The following is a 23,408-nucleotide window of genomic DNA, read 5'->3' on the forward strand; positions in this document are numbered from 1 at the left end:
ACCATATCCATATGGAAAATGTTCTAAATTATGGTACCCAAAATGTGTCACCAGCAGGGGCAGACCTGCCATTACAGCATTACTGGCTACATACGTTGGTTTGTGTTTTTAATTTGCTGCCGTGGTACTCCAACTCAAAACAAGGTGCCCCGAACTCATTGCAAAATTTTTTTCTGCTTCACACTGTTTCCCTCTGTTTTGCGCTGTTTCCACACTGTTTTGCGTTGTTTCCCGCTGTTTTGCGCTCTTTGCGGTGTTTCGCGCTGTATTCAGTAAGTAGTAAGACCGCATATCTTGTTTTCATAATGAAAACTATGTAATTATGTTATTTGAACTACTTATTTTTCACTTTTTATTAAGAGGGGATGTTATGGCCGCAATGGTTCTGTTTTTTTTTACTAGAAACTTTTAAGGCAGTAAATAGAAAACAATCAGATGTAAGCATGAATGTTTGAAAAATTATTTGCAGCATTCTTACTGTTTTTCAGTATCAAAGGTATGTAGCTAGCAGTGGATAGCATTTGACTATATTATATTATCTCTGTAGTTCTATTTGTGTCGATGTTTACGATTTAATATATTTTTTTAAGGGGATTGATCTTGTACGACCTCTTTCGACATTTTGTATATTTGTTTTGTAAATTTTAAACCTTGCCCAAAGTTTTTCTCTCCTTATTCTGAATCAGTTTTTCTTCATTTTCATCAATTAATTGCATGTTATGTGAATTAATCAAATTTCTTCAAACTTTTCTTACTTTTATGCTACAGAGCTCATTCCCTTGATCATGATACTTTATTTTGAGTAATAAGGCTGTACATGATAGCAAGATGTACAAGAATATCAGTCAACCATTGGACAGCAATTCTCAGTTGATGAGGGCGAGGAATGTTCTTGAGACGCAAGTTCGACATGGGTCCACAAAGCGTGATAATGTTCAACATTTAGTTGATGATCTTTTACAGTTTGATCTACCTGTTCCTGCGCGATACAAACATCTTGATGTTCTACGAATTTTGGAGGATAATTGTGGGGTAAAATAATTGTGTAGTATGATGATTATTGTATTGACACAAAGGTTGTGATGATTGAATAAATATATTCGGTAGTTCGGTAGTATAGTTGGTAGCTTCAACCCTATTCATGTACTGAAAATTTGATTCGTTTATCAGTTGAAAATAGCAATTTTTTTCCATCAACAACAATCATTCTAATAACAACAACAATTTAGCCAAACGGTGGTCAGGTATTCACAGGAGATTTTGATACTATTTTTTCATTGTCCTACAAGCAATTTTTCATCTGTTCTTTGTTAGTCTGGTTACTTAGGTTAGGCTATTGCGCTACCCCTCTCTCCGTCCTATTGATAATACTAACTTATGCTAGCCTAACTTAAAAACAGATCAGAAAATATCTAATTGGTATTAACAGTACATATTCTGTGTAAAAAATTATAAAATTTGAATTATCTGTTAAATTTTTCAGAGAAATGGTCCTGGCCTCGGAGCACTTTTGAGAGGATTGAGTATATTGGAAAGATATGGAAAAAATTTATTACGCTCAGAACGACCCGCACAATGGAGGGTTGTCAGATTATCGAACAATATATTCAAACTTGAAGTTGATATTGTTAGGGTAAAATGATAGTTTATATTAAACAACAAACGTAAATTTATATAGTCTCATACTAAAATTAATGAAGAATTTATTGCTGATACTGTATAAAAGAAAATAATCCAAATATCTTTATTTAAGTCTGAGTCACAAGTTAATTATTAATCAATATGTACGCTTTAACGACCACACTTGACTACATACCCCTTATTGTATATAACCATATGTAATTATTTGGGCTAGACATTCGAATACCTGATGATTTCAGAATTGAATTGAATACTTTTTCTGAGTCGAATCTCGAATACTTGGAAATTGTTCAATTGAATGTGACTTTTTTATTGTGATGGCCGATGGGTCCTCAATGCACATAAATTACTGAAACACAGAATCCATGACTCAGACAGTTTGAATAAGAAATATGTTTCATTAATAACTCACTAGAACAGCGTTTCCCAACCTTTTTTGGTCGAGGACTAATTTCTCACCGGCAAAAACCTTTGCGGACTCAAGGTGCGTTTATTGCAACCGTACTCTGTGTGAAGAAGCAATAAAACCAAACACAACGGAATTTGAACGAATTCCAAAATCGGAAATTCGCCGCAATTACGCGTCCGTTAAAAGAGCCGACTTTTTTTAGTGTATAATGGCCTTTTCTGTCGCACTATATTCAATCCATGACAAGGACGAGAATTTAAAATGTCTTTCTATTTTAATTGGGTTCATGGTATCTCGCGGTTGCGTCGACTTAAGACAAGATGATAGCATTACTTCTTTAAAATGCCACAGCAATCTGCTGACATATCGCCCGAATATATTTAGTCTTGATACATATTTTTAGAGATCTTGCAAATTTTTTATAGTCGTTAGAAAAATCCTACTATCTGCTATAAATTTCCAGAAAGTACAACTTGATTTAGTGCTTATTAAAATATATTTAAGGTATAATAGTAAATCAAAAATACATATTCACCGCCTTTCTTTATTATTAATTTAATGGTGATCTTTTTAATCTGCGGCTGTGTTGACGAAATAAAAGCAATATTAATCGGAAAATATCATGACAATCCGTGAACACAAAAATGCGTGATAAAGTGCCTGATTATATTTTGTTTTGATTCGTATTTTTGTGAATTCAAAAAATCTGAGCAGTTCGTAGAACACTTACGGCGCTCCAGTAGCCTACTGTACGTACTAATGTTGTTTTTAGATGAAATTTTTCGATCTAAAGAAGCGTTTTTAATCGGTCGCGTACGATCATAAAACAAAAGTTTTGGTGTTTACTGTTTTATTTTAGTATTTTGTATTGCCGCTTTTCAATTTAGAAAATTTGGGTTGCCACCATTGACACCTACTAGCAAAAAATTCATTTCTTGTTCTTGTTGTTCAAACTTGCGAGAAACACCACGCGTGTTCTCGTGTTTTCGTCGAAAATTCGCAAGTGAGTTGTGAAATTCAATCGTTTTGACCTTTCGCGTCACCTGTTACCAAATTTTCGAATAGTGAATTGCTATTCTAATAATTGAATATTCGAATATAGGCCCAGCCATACTCAGTAACTAGTAATAATTGACTTGAAAAATGTTATGTGGATAAACTTGCGTTTTATGTGAATTTTAACTTAAATCGTAACTTGGCTGATAGTTACCTTTGGCAAAAACGTTTGCGAAGATGACAGCGAAATTTTTGACAGAATCAATTTTCATAATTTGCTATATGATTTAAATTTCCGATTCGAAATGTCAAGTCCTTGTAGTTACTATTATATTCTTTTCTTCCCTATGTTGCAATTGAATTTTAGTGTCATTGGGATAACACTGTAACTGTAAGATGTCATTATAGTTGAATTTCGATTATTGTACATTTAAATTTAGAAAATTTTGAGTTATATTAAATCTGCCTGTTGTCCGTTGTTCTATACTGTAAGAAACTGCCCATGATATATAATATAGCACATTGGAGATAGCTCAGTACTCAGCAGCTCTTAACATGTTATGGCTTATCACTCAACGTTTTTTTTTTCATCTTACTTCAGGGTGCAAGAGATATTTTGAAACTTCTCGGATATACAACATTAGTACTTGATGGTCTGTCTTATCCTGAAGATATTCTTGTACCTGATGTACCTATGATCGCATCAGTTACAGCAGATATTCTTTTGCTTCGACAAGAGTTGATAATGCTAGCACATGTAAGTTTAGATTAGGGTATGCAACAGGCAGACAACGGGCCACAATTCGGCCATTTAGTGTGGCCCTTGTCAACACCCAGATTTTTCCCCACCGAGCATAAAATCCTAATTCGACAGTTATCAATCTCTTAAAGTCTAAATAGGTGCTCACATGGGTAAAAATACATAATGTTTTTTATTCTCTTGTCGATGCGTTAAATCTTTCGCCGATTTGCCTGTGGTTTTTGTACCGTAAATCTAAGTGATAGCTGCTTTCTTTCCTCTTGTCAGTTAAGGGTTGCTACAACTTCTGTAAAAGCTGATGTTAATAACAAACTTGGCAAGAACCCCAAATTTCAATTGTCCCGCTAAAATGTAGAATGAATTTTGGGAGAATCCTTTAATCCGTTGTGTACTTGGAAAAACTCAATTTTTTGTGTAGCCCAGCTAGATGTTTGAAGTTGATTATATATACGGTAGTTAAATGGTGCACACCCCTGGTTTAGGTATTTAATTTTGATTGAGCATACGGTAATTATGTTTAATGATACAGAAATATTAGAAGCATTAGCAACAACTATCATACTTTGACTATTGACCAGTGTATTTCATTCCAATTGTAATTATAACTAGGCTAATTAATTCAACTGTAACTTTTTGTGCATTTAAAATTTTGAGGTATTTTAAGACAGTTTTTTAGGGAATTTTAAAAAATCTTTTAAAGAACGGAATCTTTTACTGCAAAATGGATCTGATTATTCTAATCAAATTGTGAAAAAAAATTCTTGAATTACAAAATATTCACTTCTGATGAAAAAGTTATGACAAAATAGATATATTTTAATTTCAAAGATGTTTTTTTTCATTTTGCAGGGCGAACACAAACTCGAGAAAGATTTTTATCCCTATATTCCTAAGACGGAAATTAGAGCAATACAAACTGCTTATCAAGAAAAAGTGAAGCCCAGTACTCCTGCTGCTCCAGCTACACCAGAACCTTCCTCAAGTTCAAATGATATTTCAAATATGCCTGGTTCATTAGTAAGTTTCTTCAATTTATGCAGATTAGTGTAGACATCTTAGTTTTATGATCTCAAATAAAATGATGCAAAACTGACATGTGTTAGTTTCTAATGTCTTCTATATTGCATGTTAACACATACCTCCAACTACTGATACTGATTTTGTTGAACTGTATTTGAGCCATTTTTCAAATTTTTTGAAAATTTATAAGGTAAAGTGCTACTTCTAAAAAGTAGTCTAACTCCAATAAACATATTGTCAGGTGATGTCCTTGTGTTTTTTAAAAGATTTGCTTCCCATGATTTGGCAAAAACAAGGTTATACGCACTTTTCAAATTTCTTCTATTATACTATACTCAATTAATATCATAAAGGAAATTTCATCTAGATTTTAAAACACAATAGGTGGCCTTATAAATTTCTAATGTATTTTTTCACCTGCTTGAACCACTTTGCTACCGCAAATATGTTTATAATGCAATCAATTTATTAAGACTTATAAAAGTTTTGATTTTGTTCTAATTCTATTTTTATACTTAATTTTAAAATAATTAATATATATGTTATTTACATTTCAGCCGAACCCCCCAACATATGAAGCAGTCCTACAAGGGGCTGGTAGGAAATTCGATGAACCAATGCTTCAAGGTAACTTTAGTTTCATTCACAGGAAATAATTTGTAGATCATTCGCATACTTACAGTTCATTCAATGTCTTCAATATTAATAAATAGATTTGTACTGTATTTTACCTATATCATCACGGCAGTGATTCCAACCTTTTTCTATATATTAGGAATGTTACAAAACACGCTATTTTGTGCCAAAAAATGTAGGCATCACGTTTACTAGGTACAGTCATGTCACGTCGGAGTACCACTTTTAAACATTAATATGGATTGCCTGCAAGAGCTTAGAATTTCATTAAATTTTGACATAACTTACATATAATACACGACTATGGCCTCGAATTCAAATTTTTTCATTAGCGCATAATTTTCCCAACACCCGGAGCTTTCAAAAATTACGCTTGACTTATACGTACTGCTAATTACGGTAATGATATTGTCGATGGGCATCGATAAAATTTATAACAACACATGTATTTCTTTCTCAACTCAGAATTTGTATACTTTGTTTTATTAGGTTCTTCTAGACACAATATCTTTTGTTCTAAATTTTGTTCCATTACCTTCAAAAATAGCTGATATACAACTTGTTATTTATCGGTCTGACATTCTTGTGGCCACAGTTTTTGATTCGGCGATTGGCGTAATGATAACCTCAATGAAGAAAATTTGGCTCTCAGGCATTACAAAAATGCAGATATCTCTATAATTTTTTGACCGTTTTTTACATACTTGGTATCGTTTTCTTATTTTGACTTGTATCAATCCACTGGCGAAGTTTTTATTTAAATTGGATGAACTTTATATTTTTGGTAACATACCTAATTATATTCTGCCCTTTGTCTATCGCTGGATACCTTTATTCCCTTCTCACTATGCCTATAAACTTTGTTTATGTTATTTGTTCTATATTCAAAGGTTTCCTAGCTATTGTTACGAGGAACTCATACTCCACCCTTTGCACAGTTAGAAAAATTCATAATGTGTGGAATATCCAAAAATAAGTAGTACAATATTGTACTAAATGTGGAAATAATATTAGTAAATGTAGCTTATAAGTAGTATAAATGATTATTAAATTGGATTGAGTTTCTAATTCATAATTAAAGAAAACTGCAAAGCTGTTATTTATTTTTAGAACCTGCATCTTTCCAAGCTGTAAACCACATTGGTAATTCCATAAACAATATTTCCAATTCCGGATTCAAAAACGTTTCTGTAAAGGAACAACAGCAGCCTACAGAAATTTTAGATGAAGAACTCTGTGATATTTGTGGCCAAAAAAAGAGCACAATAAAATGTCGAAAATGTGATAAAATTTTTTGTGAAGGCTGTGATAAGATTTGGCATAATAATCCGAAAAGAAGAAACCACTCTAGAGATATTATTGAAAACGCTGCACCTCCTACTCGAGACGTGCCTGAAAGTAGCATGATGAATTCACTAAACAATGGTTATGAAAATCGCATGCCTAATGGATCAATGGGTAGTTTGGGCTATTCCCCACAGCATGGACAAATTGCTTCACAAGAGCGAGGTATAAGTTAAAAGTATTTTTTTGAGCAATATTGAATTTGATATTTAAAGTGCTAGAAACTAACAATTATCCTACTGTAAATTAATTAACTTTGCAGCTGTTACAAATACAGATTCTGTTGGGCGATTAATTTATACCACAGGATTGCCGGACTCTTTCAACGTTGGATTGAATCAAAAATAGGATTTAGGATAGATCTACTTATTTATCCTGAGGAAGAGGAATTCTTGACTGTATATTTGATTCGTGGACCAAACTGTTTACCGATTTGTTAATTTTTGACAAATCAGTTTTCCAATGTATTAATCTTATTTAGCAGGGCTGGGCAATCACAGCAATCAACCAACATTATCTGGTGAGAGACTTCGTCCCACAATGTACAGCAGAACTTCCACACTTTCAGAAGATACTGAATGGACAAGAAAGGTATTGTTTGTATACTTAATTCATAACATTTTGAGACAACGAAAAAAAAAAAAATTCATTAAAATATGTTTTGCATTTTGGAATGTACGTTATCTTGATGACTTTGACCCATGCAAGAGGGGATTTCTGGACTTCTCATCGTAGCGGGGTGGTCAACGTAACTGCGAATTGGTTATAGATACTTAAAATGGTGAAATTATTTCTTGACTAGTAACTGGACAACTAATGGACGCATAGTTAATTGTATTTCACTATCAAGCGTGTACATTCATGATTATGTGAAAGTTATGCATCGCACCAGACATGATTCATGCTATCCGGTATGGACCTGATCTGGGAGGTCATCAAGCATCGTCCCAGTGATGTGGTTGGCAGTACTGATTTTCCCTAATTTGTAGACTATCTTTCAGGTGGTCCAAGAATTCATGAGTTGTTGAGTATATTTCTTGCTGATTTCCAATTTTAGGTTTCTGAATTTTGATATTTTATATGGTGATAATATATTTTCATTTTATTGTTTTGATAACTTGAGTCTTTGTGACAGCATAACTTTATTATTTTCTTTCGATCAAAGTAATGTGTATTTAATATTGCAGGTAAATCGAATGGCTACTGAATTGATGGACATTGAAAATCCAATGGCAAAACGAGAAAAGTTATTTCAATGTTTAAAAGATTTAGATAAAGAGGCATCTAAGTATCAAAGCGGAATTAATCAGCTCTTAAGTAAAGCAGATAAAAAACCATCATTGGCAAATCATTTTCAAGAAAAAATTGATAAAATCGAAGACATTAAGACACAGTTTAAAACTCTGTGTGGATACGAAGATCCACCACCAAGCTCTCAAAGTCAAGAGGCATCAATGGAAGTGCCAATTCAGAGTATGGAATTCGGTAATTTTTCAAACTTACCAAGCGAGGGCGGTTGGTCATTCAAATCGAGCAGATCAGAAGTCGAATCGAATCTAGATGAGAATGTCGTTGCATCGATGCAACCAGCTTCTTCTGGACATCGCAGTAGTTCAACAAATTCTTTGCCGAAAATTTCAAAGCCAGTTGTGCCGGTAGCAAACTTGATAGACTTTTCACCTGAGGTTACTGGTGCAATTTTAATCAACCATTCTGGTTTTTCTTACCCAAGTACAAATAATGGGCCCTTGAATTTGACGTCTTCGCAATATGGAAAGGGAAACGAGAGAGCTATCTCACCTATTGATGAAACAGTAATCAAATCTCCTGGGAGTGGAGGAGATGCACAATATTTTGTACAGCCAATGAGTACTTCAGCTATGGAAGATCCAGACTTACAAAGGTGAATTTCAATTTAGTTATGTAAAATACGCAAATGGCGATATCATACAATGTTTAAAATACTGGAACAAGATAGTATGCATGGGATTTCAAAAAGCTATAACTTTTTGAACTAATAAAATTTTTCCTCAAATCAAATTTTTGTTTCAAAAATTTCAACTTTTTTTGTTAGTGTATGGTGATGGCCAAAAACTGATTGATTAGTTATTTTGAATACATTCTAAAATAATATTTTTGAAACATGATATATTGAATGTTCATGCTAATTCTTAACGAGCTTCCATACATCATTCTACATTATAAAGTTTGATGTTTTAAAGTTACACAAAGAGTTAGGTCGATCCTGTTTTGATTGGTATTATACCGTCATCATATGTTAGTAAAGATGTTTTCATTTGTCGTATCAAATGTCATCTGCGCTTCATTTTTTGAATGAAAATACTTCCAATTTTTCTAGAACCAAGAATCTGCCGTATATCCTTGCACATATGATGATCCTGCATATGAGCTGACCCCCAAAACAGGGCGCTTCAACGGTGAACTTATAAAAATTTGCATATAAGCCGATTTTATAAATCGTAATACGTCGTACTTGTATGTGGTACACGTACGTACGGGTCAGCTTATATGCACATAACTCTGATTGCACTGAAAACTTGGCTAATATGCTAGGATATACAGTAATTAGTATTTGAATGTTCAATCCATTTTGGACATCCCTTATCACATCTTCTCAGTTTGTTCATTCCTACTATGCAATTTGTTGATGTTTTGAATCATATATTGATACTTTCCTTTTTTTAAGTGTATTCAGCATACCACCGTCAACATTTGAGCCATTATCTCATGAAAGCTTGAAACGAATTTTCCCGAATGATCAAATTGGAACAACACAACCAGCTAAAGTAAATAAGAGCAGCCCTGAGCGCAAACCTTATGTACCTGAAATCGAATCAGGTTTGCATCATATGAACATTGAAACGACTATACCTAGCAAAGTGGTTGAACCAAAAAAGAAATCTTCTGAGTTGATATTAAACAAAAAATCACCCGACAGTGAAGAAGAAGACTTTCACAGTGCGGAGGAGGGTGATATACCTCTGAAAGCAAATATTGTTGGGAATCGACTCGAAGAACCGATTCTAAGCACATCAACTGTATTTCTCCCCAACATATCTCCGGAAGATTTAAGAAATCGGATGAAGAAGGAGGAAAATAGATTTCAAACTACGCAATTCTTGGACTTGATAAGGGTATGTACATACTATCTCAGGAATTGTATTCAATAAAAAAAAATGTTTCTCCAAGATAGAAATTGGCATTTTTTCTATAAAATTTGCCATCATTGTTGTTGAGTTTGGATTATTCGAAACGAATAGTCTTAAAGTAGAACCAAATCACATGGTAAGACATGAATTTCCTGAGTTAATTGGTTATTTCAATGTCCAGTAATTTGGATTGAACTTCGTTATTTTTAATCTAAAATTTTTAATTTATTACTTATGAGTGTTTGTCGAATTTGTATTTTTGCTCATTCATTAGTTCTATTAGTCCATTGAAGTGGTAATTGAATCAAGCATAATGCACAATTAGTTTCGTCAATGTTTATTATTAGGGATTACATTTTTTGCTAAACCCAACACAGCCGGATGGCATACTCAGTATTATTATGCCTAGTCCAGCTCTAAATAGTATTAATGGTGTTTTACAGTCAATGTTCTATAGTAGAGTCGTATATTCCACGAAAAAAAGATCCCAGCCGTGACGCAAAGTGCGAATCGTATAAATAGCGTTGATTTCAAAATCGCCATTCAGATGTGTGAAATTGTTGACGCAACTCGGACAGGAAATCAATACCATTAACTCCTTTATAATGACTCAGTATTGGTTTAGCATGTATTTTCAGTCATACATATCATCCCTGGCGCTGTGATGTTTTGATAAATATGATTTCGACTGCACCATACTTGGCAGAGGTATCGAGATTTTTCAAACGTGAAAAAAACTTGAAATTAATGGTAATTTTCATGCGTAACAGTGGCATTAGAATGTTTACGGCTTTCTACGCGCATTTCCGTCGGAAAAAGTAACATTTTTTGCATTGAGGGGGGCGTGTGCACTAATAATTAGAGGTGTGACGTCATCAAAATTGTCAATTGAAGCCTTGAACTTAAAAATTCTGTAAATACAATCGTGAATTTTAGAGTCACCATTCTTGCTATAATAGTGGTTTTGGTGTTGTTTTGTTGGAGAATAACACAAGAAAACGTTGAAATAAAAATTAATTGATTGGGAATAATTATTAACCCTCTACTACACACAAAATCTCGCAAGTTCAATAGAAAGTTTGGAAATTTGGGGTGAAAATTTTTTTTTTTTAGATGAGTGCGTTTTGCATATATTGCTGAATAGGGCTCTATCACACGCTAATAAAAAGCCATGAGTGAAGCTTTAGGGCCTAATGGTTGATCAAAAAATAACCCATGTAAAATGGCACCGGACCGATCGGTTGGGGAGGGTTAAACTCAAATGGGTGCTTATCAGATATAAGCTGGTTGTACATCAAAATATTTATAATACTCAAACCTTGCATATTTTTTTTGATTCCATAATCTGTTTTCTTGCGTTTTAATAAAAGGTGTTCATAAAGTTTTTAAGAATTTTTTTAATTTTGCAGAGGAAATTTATCGATACCGTATATTGTTTTGGCCCTCACAGATGTATTAAATGAACAATTACTGATTAAAAAACAACAAACCGGTTAACATATATTGAAAACTGACTTCATAACAAAATTGAAAATTGTAAAGGAACTTTATCGACACCCTGTATTATTTATTTTTGAGTGGAACAAACATTTTGTAGTTTTTGAAATCTCATTCGTACACAATTCATAGGGTTGCTTGATACCCATTCATTCTTCGACAAATCTTACATGAAAACATATTTTTCAGGCTGGGGATTTGGAAATGTTTCGTCCCGATCAAGTACAAGTTGCAATAAAGGAATTAGAGAAGGAAAAAAATGATATGAGGTTTACACCTAATTCCTGGTTGGAAAGAAATTGGAAAAATCATGTCATGTCGTTTATTGTTTTCGTGAAGGTGAATTTCTTATTTTATTTTTTTTAATTTCATTAGTTTTTAAGGAAACTTTTGGTTTTATTCTGGTCTCAAATGTCTGTGTGAGTGGGATTATGAGAGCAACACAGCTTATAGCTATATATAAGGTAATTTTGTAACATTGTATTGACTAAATAGTAAAAAATAAAATTTGTATTCAGGAAAAAGGATACAAAATATCAGCGGAAAGTGCTGAAGATGTTTTATTAGAAGGAGAGTACAATTTTGAAAAAGCTTTTGAATTAATTGTTGATGCTCAACATGAAAAGGTAATCGCTATTCATATCTTTATAAAGTTTCGTGTATGAGAGACAGGAAACTTCTTCTTGTTTAGGAGGATGAGAACCCTCCAGGGCCACAGACCACCCAAAGTAGGTGTAATGGTATTGGTTGAAACTTTAATCCACAGATCACAAGTTGAAAATCTTGTGCTCAAATCTCATGCTAAGGTGTAGTATATTGCATAGGCCTGGGCTTCTCTAATATTTTTTACCAAAGATCCGTAAACAAAACTTCAAAACTACTGGAATCCGGCCTTTCCAGAAATTATATTTCGACATCCTTGAACGCGCACTTTCTCAACGTTACAGTTCTTTTCATATTTAGTCAGACGCAAATATAAGCAAATTATAGAACAATCTTTGAAAATTTGAAAATCAATTAATGAAAGGAAACCTTCACATATCCAAAGTTAGGCATTTATTGATCAGAAACAAAGTAGCGGTCCGAATTGAAAACTCGGAAGGTCCTGATTCGAATCACGGTCCGCCAGTTGAATAGCTGTGGCACAGGCTATTCAAAAAGGGGAGGATTTTGGTCTTTTCGTAATATAATATCTCCTAATATATCAGTACAAGATTATACATGCAGAGAGGATTGTCTGGAGTGAAAGACATGCTAATACATATTAAAAAATTATGGGTCTGGTCAACTGAGAAGCAATTTGATTTGGCTCAAATCTCTGTCTACATGTTAATATACTTCAGACAAGATATAAACCACCACGCCCATGGTGTTATTCACTATTGTTAGTTAAATTGACAATTTCCATTTGACATTGACGAGATGGAAATAGGTTTAGGTTTAAAACTTAATATCGTTATTCTCAATACTGCCTATTTTTTGCATCGGAAGTTTTTAAAAGTTAAGGTTGTTGTTTGTTGATAGTTCTCAATGTTGTTTGTATTCATTAAAACTATATCTCTTCTAATTTGAGAAAATTTTCAGGTGAGAGATCTCGGGGAAGAATTTGGTTTCGAAGCTGCTCAGAAAGCAATGTCTGCTAATAAAGGGGATAGATATCTGGCAAGAACCTCTTTACAGAAAGATCATTTACAGGATATTTACAAAGAATTCATTGAGAAAGAAGGTTTTTTAATTTGATTTTTGTAAGATGATGTTAAAAAATTATTAATACAAAAGTACAGAGACCTAGTTCTCCAATCCCCAGCATTTTCGCCTAAAGCAATGTTATGCGCACTCATTCAGTAATAATGAATGTTATTTCTGAGCAAGTAACTGGTTAACCCTGAAGCCAAGCTCAAATAATAGTACCGGTAAGCTGTATTATCAGCAATTATTAATCAATTTGTTAATAATATTATATCATTACAACATTTACAAGCAACTAAAAATTAGAGAACACTCTCAAATGCATCATAATTTAACCAAATCTTGATGTCAAAAAATCAGGTGTTCATGTTTATGTATTACGTTAAGATATTCTCCAAGGGTATGGTATCCCATTCATTGGACATATTATAATGTAAAACTTTCAGAAACTGGCATGCTTATGATTGTTTCTGTTTATACTCCGTTATATCAAGTAGGTTCGTTTCCTATCGTAACTTTAGCAAATGTACTCGGCTCGACGGTGTGGTAAATAGGGCTCAGTGTTAGAAATACTTTTGTCACCCCACCTCTGATTACTCTGCAGGCCCAGGGGTTCGAATCCTGGGGGGGATAATTATGTGCAAGGCGATTGCTGGACTCCTTCCTGCCATAGGGTGGTTCACATAACCGCTGGTCAATTAGGGCTTCCTCCGTCATCAAGTTCATGCATCTGAATCCTGTGTTTTCACTAATTTATTTCTTTTTTGTTTTGAAGCTGATGATGAACCTGATGTTGTGACGTTTAAACGTGCGCTAGAAATTGACAAAAACGAAGTAAGATTTTACACCTAATATTTGTTGTTCTCAACAACTAATTCAGAAATTTTAGCAGTTTGATAAGCGCTAGTTCATTTCCAAAGGATTGAAAATTTTCTGGTGGTGGGCATGGGATTTTAACCTGTTGTGCCGTTATATTTAAGTCTGAAAGTTTTAATAATCACCTGTCAACCATCCCCATCCACATAGTTGGTGCAGGAGATTCAATCAGCGATAGCATGATCCAAATTTTTGGATTCGAAGGGTGGCATGGCGGTGTGGCTCACCGCTTGCCACCGCACCTCTGATTACTCTGCTAGGTTCGTAGGTTCGAATTCCATGCAGGATAGGTATGTGCGAGAGGATTGCTGGACTCCTCGTCGACGTAGGGTGGTTCACGTAACCGCTGGTCGGTTACGGCTCCCTCCACCATGAAGTCCATGCTTCCGAATACAAATATAACTAACTAATCCCCTACTAGACATGGAATGGTAACCGAACAAGAGGCTGTGGTTCGCCATATGGTTAAGCCGTCTTATCGCCTTTCCTTCTCCCCCGGTATAAATGGGTAACTTCTATCCTAAGTTGCACTTTTAATGTAAGCTAATGGTGATAATGTGTATATCTTTACATCTATTTATAATTGTTTTCTATTTGTTTTCCCAGTTGTTGAAAAACCATGCATTTGTAGCCATATTTGATTTCAAGCAAGTGCCTCGTGCCGAAACGTTGAATGCATTGTTGGAAATCTTACCAGATGAACTTCTGTCTACCTTACTACAAGACGCAATTGAAGCTATCTCCAGTGATAATGATATGATAGATGTTGATAATGCCATTCGTTATCTTGATAATGAATGCATGATATGTACGGAGAAGTTCCCTCAAAGTAAAGTAAGTATTTTTCTTCTATGATTTTCAAAAGACTTGTTTCATAACCGATATAATCAATCTTTAATCAAGCTTCATGACTGCAATACTGTCAAATGTCATATAAAATTGTTCCAGTGAATTAGAAAATGTTGGTTTAGATATTGGATCATGTAGAACGAGATGTAAACGTAATAGCCTTCTAGTAGATTTAACCATATTTAGGTGGGGAATATTACCCCATCCATGTAGTGGTATGATATCTCTTTCATATAATTTCTAATAACTATCTAAGGAATGGCAAACCAATGACCCACCATGTTTTTTCGATCATCCGTCAAATCGTAATAAAACTGGCATTGATTCATTCTTTCAATAAATTAACTGCTGTACTATAATAGTATAAATCTACCGGCAACAAAGCTCAAAACTACACAATACCAACTAATGATTATGGGACTTGCAAAAAAGTTGCAATTTCGTATTGATGCAGAACTTTATCGAGTATCTATGATCAACAGTCTTCCGTAATACCCACTCATCTGAAAAGGTTATCACCCCTGATCTATCTTTAGATTACAATGCTGGTTGGTCAATTTGTCAAAACCATTCTTGACTAGAATAACACAAGTGTGAAACTGAAACCCCCATTTTTTTTGATTTTAGATTATATGTTAGAACCTTGGATGTAGCTGCTTGATAGCCAGCTTTGATTCCCAACAGCTTCCCTTCCCCAGTAAAACTATGTGGTTACTTTTTTTCTCATTCTCTGTACAATTGATTTTGACTAACTGGAAAAAAATCAACTTAACATAAGTGATAAAACTTTAAAAATGATTGGCCACCAGTTGTGAGGAGAAGCATTCGCTTACTATAAACAGAAATTTTAATTTTCTGTATATTTTTTTGATATTTCTGATACAAGAACTTGTTTTCAATTTTCCAGATTACATGCCTGCCAACCTGTGGTGACAATGGATGTAATTATTGTAGATCTTGTTTGGAGCAACATCTAGCCATATGCGTCACAGATAAAAACATAAGGGATATTGTCTGTCCTGTGTGCTCACAGCCTGAAACAAACAGTGATGAAGAAACATTGTTAAATTTTTTCAGCCATGTTGATGCTATTGTAAGTAATTTTGTTTCTCAGTAGCAACTCAAATAAAATAATAATGTATATCGAATCATCGTCATTTAGTATGAAATAGGTATGCATATTATAAGTATGTATTTCAGTTTTCCCAACATATGGGTCGGGTCGCCTAGAAATCCTCTTGGGTCGCTCATTTTTTTGACAAAATATTCATTTTCTAGAATTTTTCTTATTTATTTTTCATTTGGCATTGAAGCGTTGCCCAATTGTATATGTCAGAAATATCACAGTGTAAAAACTTGGTGGTGTCTATTTTTCCCAAATAAAGCCTTGCTACGAAATATGAACTCGCTGATGGCAAACTAGCGCAACTTTTTCTCTTTGAAATGATTTGTGGTGAAATAAATGTTATGTAAAAAACGATTGTAATAATTTGATTTTGCAGCCGTAAAAGTGCTACATTTGTATTTGTCGCAAGTTTTTATAAAAATAGTTTTTAACTTTGTGTCTCTTGAAAAGTGTTAACTATGTTTCTCTTAACATTTTGATAAATGATACCACCAATATACGTATTTTGAATCCATAACATCCTTTTTTTAATTGTCATTCTTGGAAACATCCTTTTTTTAATTGTCATTCTTGGAAACAGCAAAATTTGAAGGGACTTAAAAATCTATGTTACGAAGTTTGGTGACAATATGGAGTTGATATGAGAAACATTATGAATAAATAGTATTGATCCTATTGGACCTAAATTTAGTTTATTGGAGAAAACCATTTTTTTCATGAATAATAATTGGTATATAATTGGAATAATAATAATTAATAATTGGAATAATAATTAGAAAGTTTGGCAATAATATGGAGTTGGTATGAGAAACATTATGAATAAATAGTATTGGTCCTATGCCCGCCCCTTGCGGTAGACCTGAATTTAGTTTCTTTATTGGAGAAAACGATTATTTTCGTAAATAATAAGTATTTATTATATTTAGCTTCGGCATATGCCAGACAAGAAATATCATGATATTTTTTTACAAAAATCTCGCGATTTTACTTTGATGAGATTGCCAAACTTCAGATGGTGTTCACATGTAAGTTGGTCACTCAGCTTCTTGTTATATTGTGGAAAATAAAGAAAGAATTTGAAAATAAAGAATAATACTAAATTACTAAATACTAAATTACTAAAAATAAAGTTTTAGTTTTTGTCTACTCAGATGTTTCAATCTATTTATTTTTTTTTACCAACGGAATATAAATATTTGTCAATTATATAGGGCTTGTTTAGATATCGTTGCCTGTACAACTTATAAAATCTGAGAGCTCTTTTCTACTACCGTTAAATGAGTAGCATATGATATTGTGCAAAATTATACTTCTTGAAATCTGACAAAATTTTTGATCAAATAGGGTTTCATGGATGCTGTGCAATACATTTCATAACCTTATAATCTTCAAATCAAAATATTAATTTGTGCACACGATGTTTTGCTTGATAGAATTTTTTTTTATTTAGGACACTCCCTAATTTATCTTAATCTAATTACAGTGCAGCGGTGGATTTCAATATGAATATGACGCTGAAAATAATAATTTAAAGATGGTTTGTCCATTTTGCAGAAAGGTAATTATATTTACTTTTTTTTTCACTCATTTTTGAATGAGAGTCATTGCTCGAGCAAAGTTTGTGGGGACGAAAATTTAGATTTACAAAGACACTAACCAACAGTTGGTTTATTGTAATAAGCATTTAGAACATGCCTGTCATCGCAAATAACAATGCAAGGATTGAATATCAATAGGTATGTGGTTTGAGATGCTCTGTGCAAACAGCTGCTGGTATATAAGAAGCTGTTATACATTGAAGCCTTCAAGGGAACACAATCTTGTGGTTTGTCATTGCCAACGCTAATTATTGCACCCTATATTAGCCTGTGCGCGTGGAATTTGACCCTGATATTTGAACCTTTAATGTCAGCATAGCTAAATCCAACTATTAAAGATGATTACATATTTTTTCATTGATCATGATCTGGCTACTACTGTGTTTCCCCAAAAATAAGACCTAGTCTAAAGCGCTGAATATTTTTACCTAGTTGATGGCAAGAAATCTCTCCTACAAGTTGATCAATTATTAATCTAAAATGTGTGATGGAAAACGTCTTATTTATAAGTAAATTAATATCGGTTTCATATTTTGTATATTTGAAAATCTCATAATTCTCTACCTTTTCATATTCTTTTTGATAAATGAAAAAAGACATCCCCCCAAAATAAGCCCTAGTGTTATTTTTCGGAAGAAAATTGAAATAAGATCCGGTCTTATTTTCGGAAAAACACGGTAAATGACCATCATTTGCCAAATGAGATGAAGTAATTGGATATTGATGTTGACCGATAATCGAGTGAAAACTTATTTCAGGGAACATGTTACAAATGTAAAAAGAACTGGGAATCCCAACATGATGGTATCACTTGTGAACAATTCCAGCGTTGGAAAGAACAAAACGATCCAGAGTTTCAAGCAGTTGGTCTTGCTCGTCATCTAAAAGAAAATGGAATAGGTTTGTTTTCACATATACCTACTTTATAAACTGTGATAATATAATTTGATTGGCTTAATAAAACAATTAAATAGTTATAAGTGTTAAATTAAAAAATGAATAAAATGGGACTTGTTTGCGTTGAGTTCAAATTTATTTTCTTTTACTCTATTTAAATTTCGCTATTATTAAAATTATTATATTTAGATTTTTAGAAATTATATCTTAATATTGTCAAAAATTGAAATGTATTTGTTATTCACATTTGTTGTTCACATTAAATATTCTGCAGACCAGACAATGAGTTTCAATTTTTTTAGGTGAATATATAAAAAATTTGTGCTTTTCCTCCCACTTTGTATCATATTTGAAAGGGTTGCACAATTTGTATTTATCTAAATCTTAGTACACCCATCACTCATTTATTGGTATTCACACAGGAATTTGAAAGTTTATCATACCAATCCATGGGGAAGTGCCACATGATATCCCCAGGAAAATTATTTTTATTGTTAGGCAACCTATTATGTTGTTCAGACCTCACTCTGTTGTCAAGTTATTGATCCTGTATCAAATATTGTTTGAATCCATCATTGATGTAACTTTAAATTGGCATATTTTAATTTTGTGAGCAGCGAGTATCTCTATCGCAAAAATTTTATACAATTTGTTGCACGTTAGACCAATACCCGTGGTGCATTACCTCATCTAAGGGTCGCAGTCTTTCTCGCATTCTAAAGAGATTTTATTAATACTATTTTTGCAGATTGTCCCGACTGCAATTTCCGTTATGCTCTTGCAAAAGGAGGATGTATGCATTTCAAATGCACTCAGTGTTCACATGAATTCTGTAGTGGATGTGCAAGTGCTTTCAAAAATGGAAAAGTAAGTCCTGTTGAGTTATATCTAGAATATGATGACATAGGATCGTCAAGTATGTAGTAATGTTGGGGAGACTGTGGGCTAGTGATTTGACTTAAGTCATCATGTTCGCATATTGCTTCGCTTATATATGGAAATGACATATTTATTTTATCTTAATTTTTTCTCCTAGATCAGGGGTCTCCAACTCAAAACATGTCGCGGGCCACTTTTCGAAATTTATTGACCACGCGGGCCGCAAATCATGAAATTAGGTACAAAATGGGTATCTCAATTTATTGTGTTGAAATTACACTTGAATCTTACAACAAACGAGACATGAAACATATTCATTCACTTGTGCTGGATATTTGGTCTCGATGTTTGGCCTTATTTTGCGTTGGTGCGCTAGTCTTAAGACAACATGCAAATGCTCGTCCGTTAGTCATGTGCGAAGGGCTGATTTGCCAACTTTCTTTCATAGTCGAAAAAAACAGCTCGCAAATATAAGAACTGCCAAAAATCGCAGGTATGCGAAGTGAATGTGCAATTAGCTTTGCAAACCTTTCTTCGGGCACAATGGACTGACCGAAACTCGTTTGTTTCGTCACAATGAACATGCGAAATGAAATTATTGCATTTATAATTGCATTATAACAATTAACAATATAATAAAACATGAACGTGGACAACAGGGGGGAATTTTGCTTCACTTTTTGCAGTTTGTCGGGCCGGACTCTTGATGATAAATGACACGATAATACCTAATAATAGTTCACATCGTACTATTTTAGTTTTTTGTGGAAAAATCCCAACCATGACGAGGGCCGCAAAAAATTGGCTGCGGGCTGGAGACCCCTGTCCTAGATATTAGACTGTGAATAAATTAAAGCTTACAAATATACTCGCTATTTCGTTGAAAGAGATTGTATTATTCCAATTTATCACTTCTTATATTGTCTCACAACCTTAGATCTAAAGTAGGAAGTAAAAAAGGATTTGCAGTTAGTTCAATACACAATTCATAGTAGTCCCTCTATAAATAATTTTGATTAGCGCAGTTCATTAATTTTCTATTCTACACAGAAATGTGGTAAATTTCCAACATGTCATTCAAGAGGACTACATGCTCACCATCCTCGTGATTGCTTGTTTTACTTGAGAGATTACAATCCATCTCAACTTCAAAAACTTTTACGCGATAATAACATACAATACAACACAAAAGGAGGGAATCAAAAAACGTGTGAGGTTATGGAACAGAAAGATACTCCCGATGGACTGAAAGATGATGCTTGTGGACGTAATGTAATGAATAATTGTGCTGGGTTGTGCAAGCTTCATTATATTGAATATCTGGTAAGTTCCATATTTTCTCACAAGTCGTACAAAAAATCAGCAGTAATTTAATGGATTTGTCACAGAGATCAGGGTATTTTTTTAATGCGATATTCAGAACTGTGACAATGGTATCCAGCTGTTCAGGGCAAGTAATGGGCGTAGAACTTTCTGACCAAGTTTGGTTTACACATCAATAGGAGGTAAAACTCACAAATTAAATGGGCAGGCCATTAACGCCTTTCATTTTGTAATTGAGATACAATATTGGAATATATTTGGCGGACTGGCAGGAAGGTTGAAGCCGACCAGCGGTTGAAAACCACTGTCTTAGACTATTCATTCAATAAAAATTTGTCCTATAATTCACTGATGCAAAATTTTTGTTGCTCATTTTGAGTGTTTTATTGAGGATGGTATGTAAACAGGTTCAAACACACATTTTTTTTCAAATTATTCAAGTACCTGTCAAGTAAAAAGTGCTGGCATTGTAGATTGTAGATGCAGATTGTACCCTAACTAACTATAACTCTTTCGAAGACAAAATGACTATTGTTGGGAATTGTCATATATCAGAAAAATTCTGATGAATACAAGTTTCAAAAAACAATGATTGCTGCTTGTTGGGTAAAAGGGGGTTAAACTTAGGGGTTAAAGTATTAGACTTGACAGACAATGTTGGCATTGCAGGTTAAAACCTTTGGTTAAAATAACCCTACCTATGGTGTGTAGGTAATGCAGGACCTGAAAAAGTTCAGTCTTTCCAAACTATCCTTACCAGCAGTGGTTGCATGTGTAGAGACTTGTTCGGAGCGAAATAAATATAAATACGTTGTATGAAAATGCTCAGGAATCCAGTGTCGAGAAGCTTATTGTAACTTATTATTTCTTTTACAGGTTAATCTTGTTAACATTCATCGTCTGGATCCAGCAGATATTTTTACGGTTGATGAGTTGAAAACTTGCTTGAGAAGAGAAGATATTGATATCCCACAGAAAAAGGCAAGGGAAAGTGAAGATACTTATCGTAAAACTCTGCTTGCGGAAGTTAAAAAATTGCCATTGAAAAGACAAGGTTTGTTCTATCATTTCTGTTTAGAAATTAGAGTCTTTGTAATTAATAAAAAGAAATTTTAGGTTGAAATGACAATTTTGTTGAAATTGTGATGATTAATCCAAGGTATTAGGTGTTTTGACCAACTAACTGTCACGCACATTTTGTATACTTTACCTGCTTTATCTTAGGTACCAGGCCAGAAACCTTTACCTGACATAGACCGGTGATCGAACGAGAGGTGTTCAATTGTGCACCTCAGATGCACTATTCTGAATAAAACTGTAGTGCGAAATGGTTATAAATTCAATGGTTGGGAATTGGAGATATTGTTCCTAAAGTATATTTATTGAGTATTTCAAGAATTTTAATAAGGTCAAATAAATTGGTATTGACTGGAGGACCGACCATAACGAAATATGAAGGAACGAACAAAAATATTTTTTGAGCGCAATGGCTTTCATTAATCACAATTTCTACTTATTTAAAATTAAATCAAAAGTATATCTTAACACAATTTTTTGAAAATTTGTCTCTATATAGGTGAGAATGAAGATGTTGAAATGGACAAATGAATCTTGACAGAGATATTTACGTAATACAACAAATGCAACAGTTCATTTTTGCACCAGTAATGATATAAGATTCAGTCTGCGTGTTATATTCTATGCTGTTTGAATATACTAGGAATCTGTGAAGTTTAACTATGTAATAAGGAATGTTATTTTTATTATAAAGCAAAGATTTTTAAACCAGCTAAAAAAAATTTCAAGAAAATAATAGCCTAAGTATTTGTATCAAATTTGTTTGAAGAAAGTTTGCGAAACCTCAATTGAAAAAAGGAAATATCGATGAAAGGAATGTCATAAATTACCACTGAAGTATCAAGAATTACATTTTAACATACAATTCAACATGACAAATAATATGTCAGTAGTTATGGGTTGATAATAACAAGTGGTCCATTTGTTTGCTTCATTATCATTAGTGAAAAACTCCTATATGATCACTACTGTACTGTATGGAAAAAAGCACAGTGCAACCAAGATCAAGGTTTTCCATCCTTATTCCCTTCACAAATTTCGAAAGGAAAATTCCCCTTGTTATTCATTTATTTTGCAACAGATGATGTTGTAACTTCCATGGTGTTGCAATTTTCTATTTGATCATGTAATCGAGTCCAAGCCATATGTTTATCGAGTGTTCTCGCTCCCAGGATAAATATGTAATGAATTGAAATGATCCACCTGCAAAGCTGGTCGAATTCACCTCCGAGTGTTTAAATCACCATGCGATTAAAAACCCCTGTCCTGAACGCTATTTGTTCTCATCTAGCAGAAAAAAATATAATATTCTCTCAATTTTAAAGTCCAACTATTTGTAAATAATTTAAATTTTTTTTTTTTTTATCCCGCTAAGCTGGTGAATTTTAATTGGTCTAGTCCAGCACCATGCCAATGTGACTTGTGTTCCCTTCGCTGTATGTACTTTTTGCTATATATATACCCTATGCATTGATTCAGTGTGTTATATTTGTCGACATGGTCCTAGTTTGCTATCTCATGCATGGTTTATGAATGTATCGGTAATTCATAAGTACATTAAATTCACTCATAAAATTGGTCTTTATATATTATTCCAGATTCGGATTTAATACGATAACAC

At 33.5% G+C, this 23,408-nt stretch overlaps 1 protein-coding gene across 2 annotated transcripts; it reads left to right on the forward strand.

Annotated features, from left to right (window-relative positions):
• The first annotated feature begins 311 nt into the window (after nucleotides 1–311).
• On the forward strand, nucleotides 312–23,362 carry LOC120337678 (uncharacterized). Of its 2 annotated transcripts, none has more exons than XM_039405542.2 (22): nucleotides 312–1,032; nucleotides 1,484–1,633; nucleotides 3,648–3,803; nucleotides 4,656–4,823; nucleotides 5,384–5,453; nucleotides 6,573–6,971; nucleotides 7,288–7,397; nucleotides 7,994–8,709; nucleotides 9,514–9,961; nucleotides 11,663–11,812; nucleotides 11,992–12,099; nucleotides 13,058–13,199; nucleotides 13,938–13,996; nucleotides 14,645–14,872; nucleotides 15,795–15,980; nucleotides 16,940–17,038; nucleotides 17,497–17,571; nucleotides 18,370–18,511; nucleotides 19,257–19,375; nucleotides 20,438–20,710; nucleotides 21,587–21,764; nucleotides 22,287–23,362. In XM_039405542.2, exons 1-22 carry the CDS (start codon nucleotides 829–831, stop codon nucleotides 22,316–22,318), a joined length of 4,212 nt encoding a protein of 1,403 aa, XP_039261476.2. In that variant the 5' UTR covers nucleotides 312–828; the 3' UTR covers nucleotides 22,319–23,362. The 2 variants fall into 2 exon arrangements, with proteins under 2 accessions (XP_039261476.2, XP_039261477.2); XM_039405543.2 differs by having other exon boundaries at nucleotides 313–1,032; nucleotides 7,291–7,397.
• Nucleotides 23,363–23,408: the final 46 nt, after the last annotated feature.

This window comes from Styela clava, chromosome 10 (assembly GCF_964204865.1).
Source record: "Styela clava chromosome 10, kaStyClav1.hap1.2, whole genome shotgun sequence".
NCBI classification, from domain to species: Eukaryota; Metazoa; Chordata; class Ascidiacea; order Stolidobranchia; family Styelidae; genus Styela; species Styela clava.